The 13,664-nt window shown below is 39.8% G+C and overlaps 6 protein-coding genes across 6 annotated transcripts; 4 read left to right on the plus strand and 2 right to left on the minus strand.

Annotated features, from left to right (window-relative positions):
- Positions 1-272: 272 nt before the first annotated feature.
- On the plus strand, positions 273-4,265 carry NUP145 (nucleocytoplasmic transporter NUP145; the record flags this gene model as incomplete). Its single annotated transcript, XM_022821019.1, has 1 exon — positions 273-4,265. One exon carries the CDS (start codon positions 273-275, stop codon positions 4,263-4,265), a length of 3,993 nt encoding a protein of 1,330 aa, XP_022677424.1.
- A 92-nt stretch (positions 4,266-4,357) lies between these two features.
- Positions 4,358-5,350, minus strand: NBP35 (Fe-S cluster-binding ATPase; the record flags this gene model as incomplete). Its single annotated transcript, XM_022821020.1, has 1 exon — positions 4,358-5,350. One exon carries the CDS (start codon positions 5,348-5,350, stop codon positions 4,358-4,360), a length of 993 nt encoding a protein of 330 aa, XP_022677425.1.
- Positions 5,351-5,636: 286 nt separating this feature from the next.
- On the plus strand, positions 5,637-6,413 carry KLMA_60352 (uncharacterized protein; the record flags this gene model as incomplete). The annotated part of the gene is made up of 1 exon (XM_022821021.1): positions 5,637-6,413. One exon carries the CDS (start codon positions 5,637-5,639, stop codon positions 6,411-6,413), a length of 777 nt encoding a protein of 258 aa, XP_022677426.1.
- Positions 6,414-7,478: 1,065 nt separating this feature from the next.
- MRN1 (Mrn1p) lies at positions 7,479-9,521 on the plus strand (the record flags this gene model as incomplete). The annotated part of the gene is made up of 1 exon (XM_022821022.1): positions 7,479-9,521. The coding sequence occupies one exon, from the start codon at positions 7,479-7,481 to the stop codon at positions 9,519-9,521; it is 2,043 nt and encodes a 680-aa protein (XP_022677427.1).
- A 1,308-nt stretch (positions 9,522-10,829) lies between these two features.
- UIP4 (Uip4p) lies at positions 10,830-11,579 on the plus strand (the record flags this gene model as incomplete). Its single annotated transcript, XM_022821023.1, has 1 exon — positions 10,830-11,579. The coding sequence occupies one exon, from the start codon at positions 10,830-10,832 to the stop codon at positions 11,577-11,579; it is 750 nt and encodes a 249-aa protein (XP_022677428.1).
- Positions 11,580-12,252: 673 nt separating this feature from the next.
- On the minus strand, positions 12,253-12,804 carry MF(ALPHA)1 (mating factor alpha-1; the record flags this gene model as incomplete). Its single annotated transcript, XM_022821024.1, has 1 exon — positions 12,253-12,804. One exon carries the CDS (start codon positions 12,802-12,804, stop codon positions 12,253-12,255), a length of 552 nt encoding a protein of 183 aa, XP_022677429.1.
- Positions 12,805-13,664: the final 860 nt, after the last annotated feature.

Raw genomic sequence — 13,664 nt, forward strand, 5'->3', positions numbered from 1 at the left:
TCATACGAATAATATGGTTATTCTAGGTTTTCAACTTTTTAAAAGAAAAAAAATAAAAACATAGAAGGTATTCTATTCGAGATATTGAAATACATTCAACGTAAATAAAGAGAATAGAAAACACGATAGGTAGTATAACAGTCAACCATTGATCTCTTGTTATTCAAAGAATAAAAAAATAACTCAACCACAAGACTAGGGGTGTATTATTTTAAACTTTGTTGCAATTTAACATAGATTGAATATCGTTTTGACCAAATTACGGTTGTGTCATGTTCGGAAACAATAAACCACCAGGCTCATTGTTCGGTAATTTGAACACTTCTACACCGACAACGTCGACACCAACTAGTAATGGCCTTTTGAATAACAAACCAAACACGGGGTCCCTTTTTGGAGGCAATGCTGTGTCTACACCTAGCCCTGGAAATCCAACAGGATTCAATACCACACAGACTAATAATAAACCTGCCTTGAACCTTTTTGGCAACAACAATGCCGCGCAAAATACGCCTCAAGCTAACTCGTTATTTCAATCATCAAACACTGTTTCTTCAACTCCGAAGCCCTTATTATTTTCAGCTCCAGGAAACAACAATACACAACAGAGTGGTGGTTTATTTAGTAACTCCAATACACAACAGCCTTCTCAAAACAATGCACTAGGTACTAGTACTACTAACGGATTTAAGCTTGGCGAACAAACATCTAGTACGAATCAAGTTGGTGGATTATTTGGAAACAAAATCACCACAAATTCCAATGCTACAGGAACTGCTGGTACTGGGACGGGATCGTTGTTTGGCAATAATTCTGGACAGTCAAACATTTTGTCCTCCAATTCTAATACCTTAAACAATTCAAACACAGCTCCCAAAACTTCTCTCTTTGGTAACTCTTCATCTCAAGGAACAGGTAGTCTTTTTTCGACTAACAAACCAACGGGTCTCTCTAATACCTTTATGAATAACCCACAATCAATGCAGCCGAACAGTCAACAAGTTACTAGTAATCCTTATGGCCTCCAACTAAATTCTACGACAGTGTTAACTATGCCTGAGTCAATCACTTCTTCCCTAGCAAGCCAACCTAAACCTGCATCGGAGATGAAACCTAGCAGGAAATTTTCCACCGCCTCTTCCTCTACATCAACTTTGAACACGTCAAGTAATTCAACACTAATAGGAAAGCTAACTTCGAGACTAAAAAATCTGAAGAGCAGGGAAACGACTCAGGGCCTATTTTCTCCATCCAATAAATTTTTAGTTAGGCAGGATGGTATTGCACAACCTACAAAGGAAGATTCAAATATCAAAAGTAAACAGATTAATGGTAAAAATGCTTTACTTACATCCCTATACCAAAAGGATTTCTCTAATATCAAGAAGTTGACTATAGACACCAATAGAAGTGCAGCTAAAAAGATGAGATTGCTAAGTGGCGAGTCTTCAACCACAAAAATCAAAAGTCTCGAAGAGAAGGAATCAAGCAATAACAATGCCACAAAGAACGACAAACTCTTGTTTTCTTCAAATCCTCTAGAGATGAGTCCAGTCCAAAAAACATCAGTCGCCTCTAATGAGGAACTCAATCCTAGTTCAAGTTCAACAACCGATTACTGGTGTTCTCCTACTGTAGAACAACTAAAAAAACTGTCAAAAAAGCAACTAGCGAACGTCTCAAACTTTGTTATAGGACGTAAGAACATTGGTTCGATAAGTTTTGAATATGATGTGGATTTAACTGCATTCAGTGAAGATTTTAATGACCTATTTGGAAAAACTGTTATATTTAATGAAAACAAAACGGTAGAAGTTTATCCAGATCCAGATAATAAACCACAGGTGGGATACGGCCTAAATGTCCCAGCTGTCATCACGTTACAAAATGTTTATCCAATCGATAAAAAGACTAAAAAACCAATTACCGATAACTCCAAAATTGCAGAAGTCCAATACTTTATCAAACGTTTGAGAAACATGAAAGAGATGGAATTTATCTCATACAATCCATTTGGTGGTGTTTGGACCTTCAAGGTTAAACATTTTAGCGTTTGGGGTATCGTAAATGAAGAAGACATTGAGGTTGATACCGAAGAAGCAATTAATGAATCTGCAAAGGAGATTAAGAATAGACATTTGGCATTCCCAAAAGGCTACTATGGGGGCAAAATGTTTGCTCCAATTAATGAGGATAGTGAAGAAGAAGATCAAAACTTGACGGGTAATGAAACTGTAGCAATAAGGAAAGATGTTTTGGGTTTAGATAATGAGATACCTGTCAGCTCTTCTATCGAAAATGACTATAATGATGCTGATATGTCTCTTATTATAAAGGAAAAACCTTACGAACCTTCTGAGGTTAACGAAGAGGATTTAGATCTTCTTAATTCGTCTCCCGAACTAATGACATCTAGAAATTGGAAGGAACAGCTAGAATTAGCTGGTGACAGTAAAAACTCTATCTTTTCCAAACCTTTCATGTTGAAAAACACTACAACGGATTCGTTAGATGATATTTTGTTCCCCAACTTCCAAGAACAATTAGCTGCTTACAAATCCATCAAAGCTGAGAGAAGAATGAACTCAGCCATTTCACTTGCTAAATTTAACAACAACGGGAAACTTTTAGTTAAGGATCCTTCTCACCCATCTGGTTGTAAACAGATCATTTTCAGATCTAATGTTCAAATCAATAAATCGGCCTTTGATAGAGTTTTCACCAGTTACTTGAACACTTCAATAATTAGCACAAGGAAAAATGGCTATCCTGCTGTTGAAGAATGCTCATTAAACTTCAACAATATTGCATCAGCTTATTCAAACGTTCCAAATGAAGATAAAATTTTGAAATTAGCTTCCATTCTATTTGATCCCATATCTCTTTCATATGATGTTCATAATAAGCAAGTATATGATACATTGGTTAAGAAACAAAGATATATGAACTTGTGTCAGTGGTTGGTTGAAGAGACTGCCGATGAAGTTGACTCCAAGCTATCTACAGCGGAGCCACTTGAGAGCATTTTCCTCTACCTAGCTAAGAATGACATTGTAAATGCATCAAAAACTGCCATCTCATCCAACAATAAACATTTGGCCGTTTTAATATCTTTACTAGGCTCTAACGATCCAATTGTAAGCGAGACAGCTTCGGCTCAAATTGCCAAATGGAAATCTTTAGGATCTAAGGTTAACCCCGTAATCATCAGCATATACCAGCTTCTAACCGGCTCGCCGTTTAATTCTGGTTCACTTATCAATGAGAGCAATAACTACTCATGGCTAGTGAATTTCGGATTGCAGTTATATTATGGCGATATCGATTCTTTCTCTCTACAAGAATTGACTCTGAAAGCGTTGACCAACCCATTTATTGATACAGCATCACTGACATCGTTCGAGAAGATGTCAATGAATATAATGAAATTATTTGCATGCTCAAACTTACAAGTGGAGGTATTATTGGATGAACTCAGAACCTATTCTAAGACGTTTGATGTACGCCTGTGCTGGTTTTTCACCCAAATGTTGAAGAGAGATGATATGAGTAACCTCTTACGTGATAGAATCACTTTGGAGTTCATTGAGCAGTTGAAAATTGATGCAATGTACAAAGAAGCATTATTTGTAGCATGTTTCATCAGCAACGATTTTGTTGCACAGCAAATGATTGATCAAATATTAAGTTCTGAAATCATCTACTTTACATCTGCCGAAAATGAAACAATCCTTGAACGACTAAGCATTTCGTCAGCTATAATTCATCGTCACTTAGCTTTACACGACAAATATTGCGGAGATTATCTTTCAGAGGTCAGAAATCTATTAAAGGCTGGACAATATAAGGAGGCAGAAATTGTAGTCATAACGACTGTTGCACCAAAACTTATATTAAATGCTAAATCAAACAAGGATCATCTCTTACTGCTAGATCAACTTTTAAAGAAATTCCCAGCTCATACTATCTCTACTTGGGATAAGGGTTTGGCGGTTTATGAAAAGTATATTAAGCTTATACTAAATGATTCTGTTGATGAGAATACGATTCACTCGATAATCACTGCACTACCACCTTTACGCAATGAGTATTCCCAACACGAGTTAGTTAATGTTGCATGCTCTTTCATTTCGGAGACAGTGAGTGAGCTATTCCTCATTAACTTTGAATCTCTATCGAAAAAAATTCCAAAAGAAAGCCTATTATCTTTACCACTTGGCCAACCTGAGTCTAAGTACCTTTCAAAAGTTTTGTCTTCTATGTAAATCTTATGATCTTAAGTAGGATTTGTATAATTATTTGAGTTTTCGAAAATCAGATAGATGCCTAAAAAATAATATGAGAGAGGGGTCCTATATTAAACATCACCCACGGCGTCTCTTAGGGATTCTATAACTTCAAGGATGGCAGCAGATGCCGGACTATCAGGGTATTCGTCTAAGAAACTTTCACCAGTTTCACAACATTTACCAATCCTTGGATCTAATGGGACCGATCCTAAAAACGGTATATTCAGCTCCTTACAAAGAGCTTTACCACCGCCCGTAGTTGCTCTGAATATTTGTGATTCGCCTTTACAATTAGGGCAAACGAACCCACTCATGTTTTCCACGAGTCCAAGGATATTAATACCTGCTTTCTTGCAAAAGTTAATCTCTTTTCGTACATCTAATAGGGCCACTTCTTGGGGAGTTGTTACTATTAGAGCTCCGTCAATTTTGCTCTCTTTCAAGTAATTATTAATTGAGATGTGTTCATCCGAGGTCCCTGGAGGAGTATCGATGAGTAGGTAGTCAAGGTAGTCCCAATCCACGTCTTTTAAGAACTTCTTGATTAGTGCATTCTTTTTGGAGCCTCTCCAGATGATGGCAGAGTCTGTATCGGGCAACATGTACTGGATAGACATGGTAGCCAAATTATCGGTGACGTAAACTGGGGTCCAGCCAGTATTTGATTCGTGAATATTTTCGTCACGGCATCCAAGCATATGTGGCAAAGACGGCCCACATATATCAAGGTCCATGGCACCAACCTGTAGGTCCTCGTCTGCAGATAAGGCCCAGCTTAGCATTGTAGTGAATGTCGATTTCCCGACACCTCCTTTACCGGAAAGGATCAAAACTTTGTGTTTAATATTGGCTAAATTATCTCTTATCAACGGCAAATCTGGATCTGGGCCCTTGGGAAGACTTTCACATATTTCCTTGTTGGCACAGCCCTGACAAGAGTCGCCTTTTCCAGCGTTTTCGGACTCTGGGCCCGGACAATGTTCCGGTTCTGGCTCTTTCAAAGAATAGTCCGGAGGTAGTATCTGTTGTTGCGTAACGGAATTTTGGTCTACTTCTGCCATATTATTTCTTGAGGTTTCGGTGATGCCTTCAACAGAGCTCCAGTAAGTCGGTTTAATATGTGTTTGTTTTCTTCTTTTCTATATGTAGAATGACTGAATCTGGGTTTAATTTGTAATATGATATATATTTCATTTCATGATTTACGAATATTTCATAATGTGTCAGGGTTTGATAAAAGAAAAATGGGGTTTTACAGCATATTGAGAGCATCGAAGTGGTAGAACTCCGAAAAGGCGAGGTAGTAGTAGCCCTATAAAGCGGTCCAGGGCGCATATATAAGGTAGCATGGGCGAGTTGGATAGCCAGACGGACAGTAAAGCGGGCGATGGATGGTTTTACGTGGAGAAGATTGGCGATGAGACTCATCAGTTCTTTTTAGGGTATTGCTCGTGGGGATTGGGCGATGAGCTGGAGATATGGGTGCATATAGATGGGTACGATTACGGGTACGACTACGGACGCTCAGATGGGCAATTAAGCGACGAGGGGCTGCGACAAGTGAAAGAGTGGTGTGCTAAGGTGTGCGAGCCCCAGGCCCAGGCCCAGACGACTATCAGGGAAGATGGCTCGCAATGGGTTCTTGGCTGTAAAGATGTGGCATTGGAGCTTGATTTGACGGAGCACAGGCTTGATATGGAGGAGATTTACGGAAGAGCGATGGAGTTATTTGGTTGTAAGATGAGGGTGTGGGAGAGTTTAGCGAGTGAAGCGCAGGAGCAGGCGTTGCAGTTGGTGGAGGAGACGAGACGTAAGGTAAAGGAGGAGCTGGGGGAGGAGCCGATGGAGCAAGGTCGTACTGTTTCTGGTGGTTTGAGAGGTCCGAATGTACAGCGGTCGCCTGTGAAGCGGGAGCGCGAAGAGGATGAAGAGCTGGGGGATCATGGGGGGGCTTCGGCGGGGCCGCACGCATACCCGTTCATGGGGATCAATATTTCGAGGACCAGTGTGAGCGAGGCCTCAGCCCCTGCCAAGCCAGAGCCAGGGCCAGAGCCACAGGGTGAAACAGAGACCGAGACAGAGGCCGAGGCCGAGGCCGACACAGACACAGACACAGACACGTGATCACCACGTGACACTCACGTGGCGCCGCCCTTGTTAAAAAACGCATCATCACGCACCGCACGATTACCCTACCGGTACGGTACCTCTCTCTCCCCCCTCTCTGTTTTTCTTTTTTTTCCTTTTTTTCTTTTGGTTTTTACTTGGTTGGTTTCTTTCTTTTGTGTGCGTCTGGGCTGAGCCTGCAGCATTGTGTCAAAAGCCAGCGCCAAAAGAAATGCGTACCGAGAACAAGAGGAGAGGAGAGGAGCAGAGGAGCAGAGGAGCAGGGAAGCCCTCTTGGCTCTGGCTTTGGCCTGGCTCTGGCTTTGGCCTCTCTCTGGCTTTTGTTGAAGGCGTTTTGCCTGCGGCAAAAGCAAGTGCAAAGGCAAGTGCAAGGGCAAAGGCACTAACCACGCTGTATCGCGTCCCAGGTCGTATCTGATCCTAAAGCAGCCAGTAGCGTACACTTACACTTGCTTATCGCTGCGCTGCCCCATCTTCTTTTCTTTTCAACACCGAGGACCGCCGTTTTCTGGGTTTTCCGTTTTTTTTTTTTCTTCCTCTTCCTCGTACTCTTCTTCCAGATTTCTCACTTTCCTGCTTTCCTGCTTTCCCGCTTTCTCATCTCATCTCGCGCTCTTCGTGTTTCTTGATCTTCATTTTCATATTCGATTTCGAATTTTTTTTTTTTTTCTTTCTCTTCTCTCTCTCTCGCTGGTTTTCGCTTTTCGCTTTTCAGTTTCCAATTTCCAGTTTTCAGTTTTCAGTTTTCACTCTCTTCACCAAATCGAAAGAAAAAAAAACGAAGTTTAGCCAGACAGACACATCTGAATTGAATATACAAAAAGTTGCAACGAATTTTTTGTATAACATATTGCCAAGCTGCCACATTGTTTTGTAGAAAGAAGCAAAGAAAAAGCGTATTTATACAGATACAGGTATACTTTGAGTGATATCTGAGAGGTATAGGGTAAGAGGAATAGCAGCAACACGACGAGGTGGCATTAGATAGCGAGAATTGCTGGAAAAACTGACTGAAAAAGAGGTTTTAGTAGTGGCGAAGAAAAAAAAGTTTTTGGAAAGAAGATGACATACTCGCCGTTCAGCCAGCCGCAGCCGTCTTCACAGGGCCACGAGGCAGGCCATGGGCATGTGCATGGACACCTGCATGGGCAGTCTAGTTCTAGTTCGGGATCTAACGCGAATGGAGGGCTGGAGATGCGCCAAATGGCGGCTTCGCCAGTTGGGGAGTCGCTTTCTCCGGTTTCTGATCTTTCGTACCAGGCAAGCTCGAGACAGAACACGATGTGGTCTGACCAGGGCTCGCAGTGGGAGGTGCAGCAGCAGCATCCCGGCCAGCATAACCACCAGAATCAACAGCAGCAGCAGCAGCAACATTTACAGTATCAGCATCATCATCATCATCATCAGCAGCAACAACAACAACAGCAACAGGGCCTCCAGTACCAACAGCAGGGGCTCCCATACCAGCAAGGTATGCAACCAGGCATGCAGTATCAGCAACACCAGCAACACCAGCATCCTCACCAGGGGTCCCAGGGCCACCAGTTCTCCTTCTCGAACCACATCATAAGCCCGGTTATGGGGTCCACGGGCATGGGCATGTCCGACATGTCTTTGATACGCTTGCCTTCGCAAGAGTACATGGAGTACCCGCCGCTCTCTTCTGGATCTTCCGAGTTTCTCTCGCCAAGACCCATTAGCGTCGTGGCAGCGCAGCCAGAGCGCGAGGAAAAGCCTTCCTCCGTGAACCTACTCGCGCAGTTCACTGCAGAGGCAAACATGCCTCTCTCGCTTCAATCCGGCCAGCTGAACAACCCAAGAGACTTCACCACGGCCCCTTCTAGGACCGTGTATTTGGGGAACATCCCATCCACGATTACGTACAAGGCATTGCTCGACTATGTGCGCACAGGTGTCGTCGAAGAAGTGAAGATCCTTCCAGAGAAGATGTGCGCATTCGTCTCGTTTGTCGACGAGAACGATGCCCTTCTCTTCCACTCGGACGCGATCTTGAAGCGTTTGAACATCGACGGCCGCGATATCAAAATCGGCTGGGGTAAACCGCAGCCAATAGACCCCATCGTTCGCGCTGGGATCTCCAACGACGGCGCAACAAGAAACGTCTACATCGGTAAACTAAACACAAACAAGGATCTCTGCGAGAAGTGGGGCGCAGACCCTAAGGAAGTAGTCATCACCAAGGAAAAACTATTGGAAGACTTGTCCCAGTTTGGCGAAATCGAATCTATCAAATTGGTCGAAGATAGAGGCATTGCATTCGTTCATTTCACTTCTGTTTTCTCAGCTATCAAAGCAGTGGCAAACATCGGATCCATCGATCCATATTATTCAAACAAGAAGGTATTCTACGGTAAGGATAGATGTGCATTTATTACCAAAACTCAACAACACAACGTTGCCCAGTTTCTCGGCATACAACCAGGAATGGAAGCTCTAATGGAAAACAACAGAGAGCTCATCTCCCAAACGTTACTACAACAATCCGCAGCAGCAGCAGCCATCGCAACTTCCGCCGGGGGAGCCAACAACTTGGGCAACCGTACCGTGTACCTCGGTAACTTGCCCAAAAATGTGAAGCTTGAAGAAATCTGTAACGCCATTCGCGGAGGATTGTTGCAAAATATCAAGCTCTTGAACGACCGCCACGTCTGCTTTGTTACTTTCATCGACCCAACTGCTGCCGCACAATTTTATGCTATGAGTTCTTTACATGGATTAACCATTCACAACAAGCGTTGTAAAATTGGTTGGGGCAAACACTCGGGCCCTCTTCCAAACCTAATCGCATTAGCTGTTTCTAGAGGTGCTTCCCGTAATATCTACTTGGGGAACATCAACTTCGAAGAGGATTCAAAGCTTGAAGAACCAATCTTCACCGAAGATGCTTTGAGATCCATCTTCGAAGAATTTGGAACCGTCGAACAAATTAATTTCTTGTACGAAAAGAACTGCTGTTTCATCAACTTTGCTAACATTAGTAACGCTATTCTGGCCATTGACAAAATCAAGTCCAATCCTCATTTCAAAAATCTGAAGATTAACTTCGGTAAGGATAGATGTGGTAACGTTCCAAGGCAGTTGTAAAGCAAACTTCATGTACCTTTCTCTTTTATCTTATTTGTTCGAAATGAAGCAAAATAATGAAAAAAAAAAAACAAACAAACAATAATAATCACAAAGAATAAGGGAATTGACAGAAAGGATAGGATAAAAGCTATTAAAAACGAGAGCCTATCTTCATTCTCGCCCATTGCATTTATATCCAAAATTTACTAAACAGTAAAAAAAAAAACAAACTATTAATTCTTTCTTTCCCCCTACATGATAATACTTTCTACCATATAGAGATATTCCTCGATTATCGACCAACGTGGTTACATTTTTTTTTTGTTACACCCTTGATACATACATTCATTCATTCTTTCCTTTGCGATCGCTGCAAGTTTCGTTTTATTTTTTTTGTCTTCCAATTGCAAAAATGATTGAACCTCACATAAAAAAATCACCACATGAAGTTGATCTTAAACATTCACTTTCTCATTCACCATCATTTGTTTGGTCATCTATTCTTCAACCTTTCTGATGTTATTTTTTTTTTTTTTTTATTATTATTACTATTCCTATTATCATCATTCTATTTTTTCATTTTATCTTTTGTTGTTGTGACACTTTAAACTCACACCTTGTATTCTATTTTATTGTTATCATTGATAGTTGCTTATATTTCTACGCCTTTTTTTCACCTTCACATGTTACACTATTATTTGCCATGAACATTTTTATACTTTGATACACCTTTCTGTTTAATAATATCTAGCAGTTTTAACTGATTCTTATTGAACTCTTAAAAAAACACATATCAAACCTAATCTAAAAAATATCACAGACCTTTTGCTAATCTACTCTTATAAAACAAGTATATAAAACCTGACAATCTGTCACTTTTGATCCCCTGAGATATATCTCAGAAAATTAGGATATCAACATGCAACCTTCAAAGGTTGCGTAGATTATAAGAGTACTGTCGCTCCAAAACTGCTGAAAAATCTGATACCAAAAGGAAAATTACTGCTTTTGCTCTCATGACGGCTTTATCAGCTTATAATATTATTTTTGTTTTCGATTTAATTTTTTTTTTTTTTTTTTTTTTTTTTGTTTTCGAAGATTCCCCAAAGTGCATTTTAGGGATATATATATTAAGGATTGCCCATAACAACATTCTTTTGAATATGTACAAACGCATAGAAGTTAATGTTTGAGGAGTTTTTTTAACAATAGACACAGATCAAACAAGCGTTCAGCTACACTATAAAATAAAATTTAAGCTGTGTAATATATATTCAGGACCGTGAAAAGATAAATTTGACGCGAAAAGAAGAAGGTTATACTGCAATGAAGATAATTAGCAAGCATGATCCAAAAGGAGGATTGCAAGTTGCTTTAGACATTGAATCGTGGGCGATAAAGCCAATGACATATAATGAATCTGAGGGGCAATGGGAGTATGTTGTAGACACAGGTGATAAAGAAGTTGAGAAGGTTCATTTTAAGTTCATCGATGGTAATGGGACTTGGTTTACCGATAATGATTTCCCCAAAGAATTTGATGATATTGGAAATGAAAACAACGTTATTTATTCTAACAGCAATGGCCCCGAGCTAAAGAATTACGTAACTAATACAAATGATGCGAATGATTCGCCAACCAACACCCCAAAGGAACAAAACTTGGCTTCTCTTCCAGAAACAAAGACTGTAAACAACAACGACACAAAGAAGGAAGAAAAAGACAAGAATGTTGAAGCAGAGAAAGCGAAAGGGGAAAATAATGATAAAGGGGTAAAGGATGAACCAAAACCAACTAATTTCGAAAATAACAAGCTAGGTTCAACAACACAAAACAAAACTGGTGAAGAACACTCACAACCCCAAGAGGAAGTTCAAGAACCGGCTGCTAAAGCAGAAACCGCAACGAAGAAAGAAGTCTCTAAAGAGAGACCCACTACTGCCGAGACGTCAGTAACTCATAGGAGTGATCCAATTACCGAATATTCTTCATTTTTGGACAGAATAATACTGTTTTTGAAGAGAACAATCAGCAAATGGTTTAGCTTCCAGGGATCTTCATCGACAAATTCTTGAGTAAAATATACCCTTGGGCGTAATGATTAGAAAAACACGCACAGGCTAGAAAATGAGAGAGTAATTGCGATTAAAAATCTTGACATACCCCGGTCAATAATAATATTCGCACCTCGCGCAACCAGGATCCATATAAAGGCACTCTTATGCTAAAAGACATAACTATATATACTCAGCAATCACTAATCTTATATTGAAAAAAAAAAGTCAAGACAAAAACAAGACAAAATTTAGGATTGGTCCAAGGTTGAAAAGGATCGAAACTATACCCGAAAGGAAAAATGACAAAACCTAAAAACACAAAAGAAAGGAGCAGACAAACAACTAACCAAGAGCAAATTATTATATTGATTTGATAAATATTGAACAAAGAATAACTTTGTTGTTATATATCTGGGTTGTCGCTCGAAGCAACGTTGAACAAAATGTCGTCGTGAAAGAATAAAAATATATCGTCTTTATATATAGTCGGGAGGGAATTGAAGAGACAAAGAAAGTAGAGGTGTGGAAAAAAAAAGAATAATAAACCGAAGAAGAACCAAGAGGTAACCAATCAATATTTTAGCTTTTAAGCCTTGTGAAATATGTTGGTGAAGAGACTTTGTCATAATTTGCCAGTCATCAAACAAAAAACAAGCAATCATTCTATAGTAATTGGGTGGGTATTTCAAAACTAGTAGATTGGTTGTCCAATTCTGAAAGATAACCACTTCCATGGATCCGCTTCAGCTTCTGGAGAAGCCTCTCTTTTATAAATTGGTTGCCCTACTCTAAATGATAGCCATTTCCATGGTTCAGCTTCAGCTTCAGCCTCTGGAGAAGCTTCTCTCTTGTAAAGTGGTTGTCCTACCCTCAAAGATAGCCATTCCCATGGTTCAGCTTCAGCCTCTGGAGAAGCTTCTCTTTTGTAAATTGGTTGCCCAACCCTCAAAGATAACCACTTCCATGGGTCAGCTTCAACGGATGCTTCCCTTTTACTCAATATAGTCTCATTAGCATATGCGATGCTTGCAATGGTAGTGTTCAAGAAAAGGATTCCACTATGGGTACCATTGTTAATCTTAACCAATCCGACGTCATCATCTGCAGTTAAATCTAAGAAGCCCAAAATGGCCTCAGAAGGAACCTTGATTGAAGAATCATCAGATTCTTTTTCGGTTATTGGAGCAGCAATGACGGTAGATAATAAAGCGATTGCAGAGACAAAAACAGCAGAAAGTCTCATTTTTCTATTAGATCAAATATTAAATGTGTAGGATGTTGATTTAGGGCAAATAAAATTTATGACTTTTAATTCTTTTGGCTTATTGCACAGTTAAAAGATCAGACGACAGTAAACTATTAGCTCTCTTTGTATTATAGCAGAAAGATCAGTAAGTGAGGAATAGTTAGTTGTTACTTCTTTTCTTGTGGAATTTAGTAAAGTGGTAATTAATGATAGTTTAAGGTTAATCTGATCGAAACTTTTAATCAAAGAATAACGTCCCTTTTATATACATATATGATCCTTGTCACAACAATGTTACTTGCACGTTGAAGAAAAACCTCATAATCTAAATCATACCCTAGATAGTATCATGTTGGTATGAGGTTTTGCAAAAGACCTTTAGAGACACCAGTTCGAACATACATCTCCATTACATCCAGCATGTTTGCTGTTTCATTGCTGAAAGCTTTCAGTGACTATTTAGGAAAGATGCTTTCATAATATTTTCATTATACTAATGAATTTAGGTGCCCATACTTCATTTCACTGAAGATGCTGTCAATACTACTTCCGCATTGCCTCATATACCTTCCCATTTTGGTATTGTAAATACCTTCCTATTACGGCATTGAACGCACATATTCTTGCTAATACCATTGAAACAGACGAATGCAAAGTTAACCGAAATAGGAAAAGCTATTACCAGGAACCGTAAGGGGCAACATAACGATAATCCTCAAAACTATAATATAGTACCCATATACCACTGCCTTAATAACTGAGGTTTATTGATAATGCGGCCATTGTCTAAGTATTTTATTTCAATCTTACTAGTAAATCTTTTATTGTAGTGTCAACTTTTGATCACTCAGGAACAT

Source organism: Kluyveromyces marxianus, chromosome 6, assembly GCF_001417885.1.
Source record: "Kluyveromyces marxianus DMKU3-1042 DNA, complete genome, chromosome 6".
Lineage (NCBI taxonomy): Eukaryota > Fungi > Ascomycota > Saccharomycetes > Saccharomycetales > Saccharomycetaceae > Kluyveromyces > Kluyveromyces marxianus.